Source organism: Geospiza fortis, unplaced genomic scaffold, assembly GCF_000277835.1.
Source record: "Geospiza fortis unplaced genomic scaffold, GeoFor_1.0 scaffold112, whole genome shotgun sequence".
NCBI lineage: Eukaryota > Metazoa > Chordata > Aves > Passeriformes > Thraupidae > Geospiza > Geospiza fortis.
Window position 1 is genome coordinate 13,725,091 of NW_005054298.1, and position 9,487 is coordinate 13,734,577.

At 63.5% G+C, this 9,487-nt stretch overlaps 2 protein-coding genes across 3 annotated transcripts; both read left to right on the plus strand.

The window, feature by feature from the left end:
- The first annotated feature begins 6 nt into the window (after positions 1 to 6).
- CATIP (ciliogenesis associated TTC17 interacting protein) lies at positions 7 to 2,576 on the plus strand. Of its 2 annotated transcripts, none has more exons than XM_031057774.1 (9): positions 7 to 85; positions 319 to 531; positions 665 to 720; positions 1,038 to 1,124; positions 1,272 to 1,442; positions 1,624 to 1,748; positions 1,837 to 1,913; positions 2,011 to 2,102; positions 2,336 to 2,576. In XM_031057774.1, the coding sequence occupies exons 1-9, from the start codon at positions 10 to 12 to the stop codon at positions 2,564 to 2,566; spliced, it is 1,128 nt and encodes a 375-aa protein (XP_030913634.1). In that variant the 5' UTR covers positions 7 to 9; the 3' UTR covers positions 2,567 to 2,576. The 2 variants fall into 2 exon arrangements, with proteins under 2 accessions (XP_030913634.1, XP_005416109.1); XM_005416052.2 differs by having other exon boundaries at positions 2,014 to 2,102.
- Positions 2,577 to 3,424: 848 nt separating this feature from the next.
- Positions 3,425 to 9,225, plus strand: SLC11A1 (solute carrier family 11 member 1). The gene is made up of 15 exons (XM_005416053.2): positions 3,425 to 3,443; positions 4,026 to 4,129; positions 4,831 to 4,953; positions 5,103 to 5,222; positions 5,962 to 6,068; positions 6,158 to 6,228; positions 6,322 to 6,389; positions 6,521 to 6,676; positions 6,814 to 6,972; positions 7,159 to 7,248; positions 7,425 to 7,544; positions 7,971 to 8,120; positions 8,200 to 8,273; positions 8,725 to 8,878; positions 8,958 to 9,225. The coding sequence occupies exons 1-15, from the start codon at positions 3,425 to 3,427 to the stop codon at positions 9,057 to 9,059; spliced, it is 1,617 nt and encodes a 538-aa protein (XP_005416110.1). The 3' UTR covers positions 9,060 to 9,225.
- Positions 9,226 to 9,487: the final 262 nt, after the last annotated feature.

Here is a 9,487-nt window from a genome sequence, read left to right on the forward strand (position 1 = left end):
AGGCGAGGCATGGAGCCCCCTCCCGAGCGCCCGCGGGACTGCCCGAGCGTGGCGGACACTGCTGCCGAGTTCCTGAGCCTCATCGGTGCGTGCCTCCTGCAGGCCCCCTCGTCCTGCCACGCCGGGAGAGTGAGGGATTGAGAGTGGGGGGTAAATGGCGAGGGGCTCGGCCCAGCCTGCGGGGGGGATGGAGACAGGGAGGGGCACTGGGCAGGGGCGACAGTCCCTTCGGGAGGGAGTGACCGGAGTGACCAGAGTGACCATCTCCTCGCGGTCACTGTCCCTCTGTGCTGGGGTCACCACTGTCCCTCTGTGCAGGGCTGAAGGAGCTGGAGCGGTGCCTGTTTGCTGAGACGCTGGCAGTGGTGGCCCTGGGGGCCTCACCAAGGGACAAGGCACAGGGCCAGTGGTGGATGGCAGCCCAGTGGGCACCCTACCAGCAGGAAGGTGCGCCGGTGCAGAGCTGCGTCCTGGTGCAAACCAGGTTCCGAGGCAAGCAGAATGGTGTGCCTGCCTCCAGCAGCCTCAAAGGTGAGCCAGGGGTGGCCTTTGGGGGGTTCCTTCCTCCCCAGGGCTGGAACATCCCCATCCACCAGCCCCCAGGGCTGGGAATGGGGACAGTGCCATCCAACGGGATCGGCTGAGCATGACTTTGCTCTGCCAGCCTATGTGACCTGGCAGCTGGAGACCCTGGAGCAGGAGGAGCAGGAGTGCCTGGAGGTGACTGATATGGCGGTGGCATGTCCCCTTCCCTGTGTCCTACCCGCTGCCCTGGGGTGTGCCCTGCAGTGGTGCCCTCCTGGGGGCTGTGCCCCCTGCAAGGCTGCTGTGGGTAGCCTGGTGTCCCTTGTCATGCTTAGACTCCAGCTCTGCCGCACCAGCCTGGTCCCCATCCCCTCTGGGTGGCAGCTGGGGTGGGGAGTTTCCCACAATGCATCTGCTGTGGTACCCGACTGACAGCGGGGCCGGGGTCGCCCCCTCAGAGGAGGGGCGCCCTGGCTCTGCCCTCCACCCCGTGCCTCCCACCCCTCCCGCAGCTCACACCCCACCCCACCGAGAAGAGGACCCACATTGTGAGCCACGAGCACGGGATGACGGTGACCAGAACCCTGCAGGAGGGAGGGGTGAGGCTGAGGGCAGGGTGACATCCTGGGAGGGGGCAGCACAGCTGGCCTGTGTCACCGGGGCTGCCCAGCTCGGGGGGTGGCTGTCCCTGGGGATGCAGGACAGCATCTGTGGCTGTCCCATGAGGCAGGCAGGTCTCTCTGCAGGCAGAGCCACAGTGCCACAGCTTCTCGTACGGCCGGGCCAGGCTGCGGGCGCGGCTGCTGGAGGGCGCCAGCCTCCTGCTGCTGCGGGTGCTGGCCCGCCGGCACACAATGCCCCCCGGCCTCGTCTTCCCAGCCATCAACAGCGAGGGCGACCTCTGCACCTTCAGCTATGTGAGCCGCCAGCGGGAGGGCCTGTGGGATGGGCGGGTCTGGGTCAGGCTGGGACACCAGGGTGGGATGCGGGAAGTGGGAATGGGCAGAATGTGGCGGACAGCATGGGGGACACGTGGGGATGGCAGCTGGGGGCAGGGGTGACTGAGCCAAGGCTGAGCGCTGGCTGTACCGCGCCCAGTCTGCCCTGGGCATCCAGCGGCAGGCGGTGGGCTCGGCAGAGACCGAGGTGTTCGTGATCCGCCGAGCCGTGCGCGCCAGCACAGGCGCCCCCAGCGTGTGGCACGGCAGCTTCCTGCCCAGCGGGTAAGGGCAGCGCTCCCAGGGGCACCCAGCCCTGCCAGGCTCGAGGGACCCACGCTGGGAAGGTCAAGGGCTCTGCTTTCCCTCTCAGGCATCTGGCCCAGCTGATGCAGATTGGCTCCCCGGTGCTGATGGTTCTCCAGGATGAGTCCATCCTCAGCAAGTCAGGTACTGAGCAGGGGAGGCTGGTGCTCCCCCAGCACAGGCAGCCCCTCCCCGCTGTCTGGCAGTCCAGGGACAACACCCTTCCCTGCCTTTCTGCCAGCAGGTAGGTTTGAGCCCCAGCTCCCCTTCCCCAAAGAACCCCTGGACTGGGAGGAGGACATGGAGCTCTACTCCTATTTCCTGGACAGGAAGGTAAGATGGGTGGACACGGGGACAAGGGGACCTGGGGCTGTGCCAGTCTCCAGCAGGGTGTCCCCTGGTGTGCCCAGGAGGCACACAGAGGGGGCAGGGGACCACCATCCTTCCTCACACCCTCCCAAGTGTGGGAAAGGACCCAGGCTCCTGTCCCCCTCACCCTGGCACAGTGCCCAGGGGGGAAATGTGTGTTCGTGCCCACCCCACCCATTCTGTCCACCCCACTGCAGGAGGAGCTGCAACTCTCCCATGCTGCCTACCTCCAGCAGCACCCCGAGGTGCGGGCACTGCTGTCTGACTTCCTCCAGGCATTGCTCCACCAGCAGCCACACGACACCATCGCCTTTGCCGCGGAATTCTTCGCCCACCAGAGGCCCATTGGGAGCCCCTTTGCCTCCACTGGTGCTGCCAGCCCCCTCCCCAGCTCCTCAGCTGGCCCCCCTCCAGCTAACAGCAAATAAAGCAGCCAGCACTGCCTGCCCAGTCTTGTTTGCTTTGGGGAAACTGAGGCTCAGGGAGGGCAGGTGGAGCTGAGCTGTGTGCTGGAGCCCCACCATGCCTTCTGGTGGGACCCTGTCCCTCTCCCAGCTGTTCCAGCCCTTGCTCAGGGGGTGGGGGTGCCTGGGGCACATGTGGAGCAGGACCAGGCTCACATCCCTGCGCCTGCCAGCACCCCACGTGTTCCTGGGGGACACCCCTTGCCCACCTCCCTGTGGGACGCAGCCTGGCTGGCAGAAGGGTACCTGCTTTTGTTGGCACAGCTTGACACCGCAACGCTGGCACTCCATCCTTGGTGTGATGTGAGCACCCTGTGCCCCAGAGCCCGCCTGGCCGGGTGCTTCCCCAGCAGCCAAGGCTGCATTTTGATCTCCTTGTGCAACACGTGCCTGCTTCCTCCTCACTCCCACTTGTATGGCATTTCCCCTACTCCCGTGGGGCCAGCCCTCCCTTCTCGCCCTGTGGGACACTGTCCCCACAGTCACCCCAGCAGAGCCTTTGGCATGTGACGGACAGTGACACGCAGACGTGCTCCCACACCGCGGTGAGGGAGCCTCGTGTTTGCACGTGTGTGAGGCAAAGGGGAGGGGAGGGGAGGGGAGGGAAGGGGCCTCCTGGCACGGGAGGAGGGGGGGAACCGAGACTGTGTGTGTTCATAAGGGTAGGGAAGGAGCACTTCCTTCTCCTATCCTCCTCCTGTCCTCCTGAGGAGGGGGAGGGATGACACAACTGCGGGGGGTCCTTTAAAGGCAGGGCAGCGGGCACTGCGCTCAGAGCTGAAACCAGGAAGCCTCAGCACTGTGGCTGGATCGGGTCCACCCATGGCATCACTGGAACCAGGTGAGCCTCACAACACTTCTTGGGCCCCCTTGTGCCTCCTTTCATCCCCTAGACCCCCTTCCCTCCACCCTGGGACCCCTGGCTGTGCTCCATCTTTCAGTGGGCACCATCCCCCCCAGCCTGTCCTGGATTCCCCACCTGCCCCATCCTCTGTTCCCTCAAGCCTGGCAATGTGATTCCACCAATTCCCAGGATGCAGGTGGGCTGCAAAGAGGGGATTAGGACCAGTACCAGCTTCTTGTCCTCACTCTATGCCCATCCAGCAGCAGGAGCTGGAGTCCCCTCCTGTCCCTGCTGCCCAGAAATGCACTTGGCTCTTGGACTGCTGAAGATGGGGCTCATACCAGGGGTTTAAGGGACACCTGAGCTGGAGATGGCATCTGATCCCTTTGGGTAGCTTTTGGTAGATCCCAAATAGCCATCCTCATGCCCCCCCTGGAAAACTGGTGCTTTTCCCTCATGGGGTTCATCAGACAGGGTCAGGCAGGACTGAAGGAAGCTGGTACCAGGGCTGCCAGCCCACCAGTGTCCTTGTCCCCCTGGCAGGCTGCCACCTCCCTTCCTCTTCCTTGTCCCCCTCAGGCCTCACCAGGTCCCTGAACAGGGGCCCCGTGCCCGCAGAGCGCCCTGGTGCCCAGGACCAGACCTCCCTGGATGAGCTCATCAGCATCCCCAAGGGCAGCGGGGTAGGTGCTGCACGGCTCTCTCAGGGAGGGCAGGGGAACGGGACAGTGCTGCAGGGAGCTGGAGCTGGGGAGGCAAAGGGCCACTGCAGTGGGGAATATGTGTCTTGGTCATGCTCTGGGGACGTGCCCCCAGCTCCCCAGACCCACCTCAGGCAAGTCACAGCCCTAGGCTGAGTATTTCCATGCTTAGAGTTTTCCAGATGGAGAAACTGAGACAACAAGGCAAGGTGCTACCCAGCCACAAGGATCACCCCACTGCTCACACACCACTCCTGGGCCACCCAGGATGAGCCCAGTGGGGCTCCCCAAGGCTGCTTGCACCCCACCAGCTCCCCCATCCTTGTCTGGTCTCGGGGCAGTGGAACAGAGAAGGGGAAGGAACTATTCCCTAGTCAGGAGGACTAGCAAAAGCAGAGGACAGCAGTGGAATCCCACGGGATGCAATTAATAGTGCCTGACAGCCCTGGGACCCCCTGCAAACCGCTGTCCAATGGGTCAGAGGGGGCTCACTGCCCCTCCAGCACTGCTGCTGACAGGGAGAGGCTGGGGGCAGCATTCCCTCTCCAAAGCTGTCAGGAAAATGACCTCCGTGTGCTGAACACATCCGTGCGGGCAGCGCCGGGCCAAGGGGGCTGGATGTGCAATCCGGAGACCCTGGCTTTGAACAGAGCTCCTGGCTCTGACCTGCTGCCTTGTCCCAGCCCGGGTTCAGCTTCAGGAAACTCTGGGCTTTCACCGGTCCCGGCTTCCTCATGAGCATCGCCTACTTGGACCCAGGCAACGTGGAGTCAGACCTGCAGGGCGGGGCACTGGCGGGATTCAAGGTGAGCCGGCCCCGGGCTCAGGAAGCAGGCAGGCGCCCCTCTGACTGGGCTGGGAGAGCACCTGCACCCCCTCTCTTCCCTGCAACCCTGGCTGAACCGGGGTCCTGCCCAGCACACCCAGTCCCTGCTGCCTGCCTCCTGCCCCCCAGCTGCTGTGGGTGCTGCTGTGGGGCACCCTCCTGGGGCTGCTGTGCCAGCGCCTCGCCATCCGTCTGGGTGTGGTGACCGGGAAGGACCTGGGCGAGATTTGCTACCTCTATTACCCCAAGGTGAGCAGCCACGGGGAGTGACAGGCTGGGACCCTGTGCTTGGGCTGGTGACAGGCCTTGCAGGGCTGGAGAGGAGCAGGAAGATGTTGTGAGAGATCTGCCTCTCTCAGGGGCTCCCCAAAGCCCCCCAAGCCCCCGCCTAGCCCCCACACCCCTGCAGTGCAGCTCCCAGGGTGAGAGGGGGTAAGCAGCTCCCTCAGTGTCCCGGTGCGACCTGGGGACACACGAGAGCGTCCCCGCGGGAGTCAGCCCAGGCGTGGGGCCGCAACGCGAAGCTGAGACGCGGGAAAGACGCGGGAAAGCCTGAGCGTGTTGGGGCAGAAAGTGGAGGGAGCTCCAGAGGAGGGATCACATGACAGAGGAGGGGGGAGTTGAGGGTCTAAGTGTCAAAATCTTGATTGGGGGAATGAGCAAGGAGACGCTGGCTGGTCCCCAAAAGGAGGGTTGGATGCATCCCTCTGCCCCATCTCCCCCAAACCCCCCTATCTAGACAGACAGATCCTATCCTCAGCTCTCACTGGGGCAGGGATGAGGAGGGGGGAACAGGCTTGGATTCAGCACCCACCTTTCATCCTGTGTTGTGAAAGAAGCTGAGAGGGGTCTGCCGGGGTCCCCATGCTGCTCTGCTACAGCCTGGAGACAGGGATTTGCCCCCAGGAGCTGTGCTAGCTTGCCCGGAGCTAGGCATCACTGTGGGCTCAGGCACCGCTGTGGGTTCAGGCACCTCTGTCCCCTCCAGGTGCCCCGTGTGCTGCTCTGGCTCATGATTGAGATTGCCATCATCGGCTCGGACATGCAGGAGGTGATTGGGACAGCCATTGCCTTCAGCCTGCTCTCAGCTGGCCGGTGAGCCTCCCCACAGGCACCCCCAGCATCCCCTTGGCCCTGCTCCACAGAGGGCCGTGTATCTAATCCCAGCCCTGGCCATCCTGCAGCATCCCCCTCTGGGCTGGGGTCCTTATCACCATCGTGGACACCCTCTTCTTCCTCTTCCTCGATAAGTATGGTGAGTGCCAGGATGAGGGATGGGGGTGCTGTCACTGCCCGTGTGGCACCAGTGTCCCCTGCTCTGTTCCACCCCATCTCTTGACCTCTCTAGGGCTCCGCAAACTGGAGGCTTTCTTCGGCCTCCTCATCACCATCATGGCCCTGACCTTTGGCTATGAGGTGAAGGGGGGAGCTGGGGACAACCCCTTTCCTGCAAGGCTGGCAAGGGACCCCGCCACACGGTGTCCCCATGCTCCCAGCCTGTGCTAGGGGGGTGGCAGCTCACAGTGCCCCCTCTCACTGCTTCCCAGTACGTGGTGGTGAGGCCAAGGCAGGAGGAGGTGCTGAAGGGCATTTTCCTGCCCAGCTGCCCGGGCTGCGGGCGAAAGGAGCTGCTGCAGGCCATGGGCATCATCGGCGCCATCATCATGCCCCATAACATCTTCCTGCACTCCTCCCTGGTCAAGGTGAGATCAAGGCACTGCCACAGGCACTGTTCTGCCAGGGTGCCTCAGGGTGCACTTGGTGGGGACCAGATGGCCCTGGCTGTGGGACAGGGTTGCTCACATGACCCCATGTCACCCATGCCACTGGCCATGCCCAGACACGGGTGATCGACCGCTCCAAGAAGGAGGCAGTGCAGGAGGCCAATATGTATTTCCTGACCGAGTCCTGCCTGGCCCTCTTTGTCTCCTTCCTCATCAACCTCTTTGTCATGGCTGTCTTCGGCGAGGCTTTCTACCACCAGCGAAACGAGGACGTGGTGAGTGTCACCTCATGGCCACAGGGAGAGGGGAGAGGGCAGCTGTGCCCAGATGTGGACACGGGTGGGACCAGCATCCCCTGGGGACTGCACATTCTCCTTCCCTGAGAGGTGATGTGTGGGGCTCCCCTGTGCCTGTGGGGGCTGCTGGGTGGCTGTCACCCTCGTGCCTGCCATGCCTTACAGCACAACAAGTGCATCAACAGCAGCATCAGTCACTACGCCGGCATCTTCCCCAGCAACAACGAGACAGTCTCTGTGGATATCTACCAGGGGGTGAGTGCCACCAGGCTGTGTCCAGTGAGCTTCCATTCCCATTTGGGGGATATGTCACTCTCCCCATCGAACCCTGGGGCTGGGGGCGGTTATAACCCCACTAGAGATCCGAGAGCTGATGGGAATGCCTGGGGTGGGGGACACTTTAGGGTGCCCACCGGAGTGTCCCTACACAGGGTGTCATCCTGGGCTGCTATTTCGGGGCGGTGGCACTGTACATCTGGGGCATCGGGATCCTGGCAGCAGGACAGAGCTCCACAATGACCGGCACTTACGCAGGGCAGTTCGTCATGGAGGTGAGAGACAGGAATGCTGGCCCTGGTCCCCAAGGGAGGGGCTGAGAGCAGGGAAATCACAGGTGAGCCCTGGGCACAGGGGTTCCATGGGCAGCACAGTCCCCCAGGAGTGTTTGGAATTGCCCACCATTCCTGCAGGGAGCTGGTGGGCGGCAGCTTGCTAGCACCAGTGTCCCTGTTCCCCAGGAGATGAATGGAGACAGTGCCCACCCACTGCACCCTGTGGGTGCCCCACGCAATGTTTCCCTAATTAATTAGATCCTCTGTTAACGAGTCGGAGCTGACACCTAGTGGGGCCCGGCAGCCCTGCAGGAGCCCGCTCAGCGCCCTGGCACCAAGGAGGGGGAGATGCCGCCCATGTTCCCCCCAGCCCGGGTTTTGGGGGGACACAGGCACAGCGAGGGCGCGGGCTCTGCCGTGTTCCAGGGCTTCCTGCAGCTCCGCTGGTCCCGCTTCACCCGGGTGCTCCTCACGCGCTCCTTTGCCATCCTGCCCACGGTCTTGGTGGCCGCTTTCAAGGATGTCAGCCACCTCACAGGCATGAATGACCTGCTCAACGTCCTGCAGAGCATCCTGGTAAGGGGGTGGGAGGGCATCACCTGCCCCCAGCACCCGGCCTGGCAGGCATGACGTCCTCATCCCGCTCTCCTTTCAGCTGCCTTTTGCCGTCCTGCCTGTGCTCACCTTCACCAGCCTGCACCCGCTCATGCGGGATTTCAGCAACAGCCTGTGAGTGCTGGGGCACGGGGAGGCACACAGGAGGCAGAGCAGGGAGCTCTGGCTGCAGGCACCTTCCCTTTGGCCCATCCTGCCCCCCCAAACCCTGCCATGGGGCAATTAGGGTACAGACATTGGAGGGGTATGTTCATTCCCACCTGCCCAGGGCAGCCAGAGCGGAACAGACCCCATCACTACCCTCATCATCCTCCTCCCAATGACACATCTGGTTCCTTGGGCACCCCTGGACCCTCAGCATCCTCCTGGCACTGCCAGCCCTGGATTTAGAAGGTGGCCAAAATCCACACCTAGAGCCACAACCACGGGGTGAAATATAGCTGTGGGGTGCAGAGATGTTCCAGTTGGGGTCTGGTTCAAACTCAGTTCCCCCAGCCCTCTGTGTCCAGTGGCGCACAGGGTGGGGGCCCTGCCCTGGCACTGATGCCCACTGCCCTGCTCGCAGCCCGGGGAAGGTGCTGATGACCCTCATAACGGGGCTGGTCTGCGCCATCAACATTTACTTCGTGGTGGACTTTTTGCCAACACTGCATGGCCTGGAGTACCACATTCCCCTGAGCCTGCTACTGGCTGCCTACGTGGCTTTTGTCGCCTACCTGGTAGGGCTGGCACTGCGGGACAGGGGTGGGACAGTGGCCCTGCTGGGTGCTCGTCCACCTGTCCCCTTTGTCCCTGCAGATCTGGACATGCAGCATCGCACACGGAGCCCGGTTCCTGGCCCGGGGCCACCACAGCCGCTTCAATTTCGGTCTGACCCTCGACCCGACAGAGACACGGTGACAATCCTATCCCTGCTTGTTTTCCCCACGTCCCTGCCCGGCGCGGCCTCCTGGACACGGATTTGCTGCCACTCCGAGTCCGGGCACGTTTTAGTCAGAGATGCACCCAGCAAGGAGAGGGTTAACAGACAGGCAGACCTTCCCCCAGGATCTGAGATCTCAGCGCTTCTTCCCACCCCCAACCCCCGCCAATTCCGGGGTGCTGGTGCTGGCTGGATGCGAGGGGAGTGGGATAGAGCGGGACATTCACTCCTCCATCGGCACAGACGCTCCAGCGAATGAGCCGCGTCGGAGACTTCCCCTGCTCATTACTGCCGGGAACGGCCGGCCCCTGGGACCGCTAATCACCCGGGGACCGCTAATTACCGCGGGGACCGCTAACCACCCCCCGCCGCCCGGGACCGGCCCCATCCCCACGGGGGGCTCCTG

Coding starts and splice junctions, on each gene's coding strand:
- SLC11A1 (XM_005416053.2), top strand. Junction 6,229..6,321: donor CCTCTTCCTCGATAAGTATG/GTGAGTGCCAGG, acceptor TGACCTCTCTAG/GGCTCCGCAAACTGGAGGCT. Junction 8,274..8,724: donor CGGGATTTCAGCAACAGCCT/GTGAGTGCTGGG, acceptor CCCTGCTCGCAG/CCCGGGGAAGGTGCTGATGA.
- CATIP (XM_031057774.1), top strand. CDS start 10: ATGGAGCCCCCTCCCGAGCGCCCGCGGGACTGCCCGAGCGTGGCGGAC. Junction 1,125..1,271: donor GAACCCTGCAGGAGGGAGGG/GTGAGGCTGAGG, acceptor GTCTCTCTGCAG/GCAGAGCCACAGTGCCACAG. Junction 2,103..2,335: donor CCTATTTCCTGGACAGGAAG/GTAAGATGGGTG, acceptor ACCCCACTGCAG/GAGGAGCTGCAACTCTCCCA.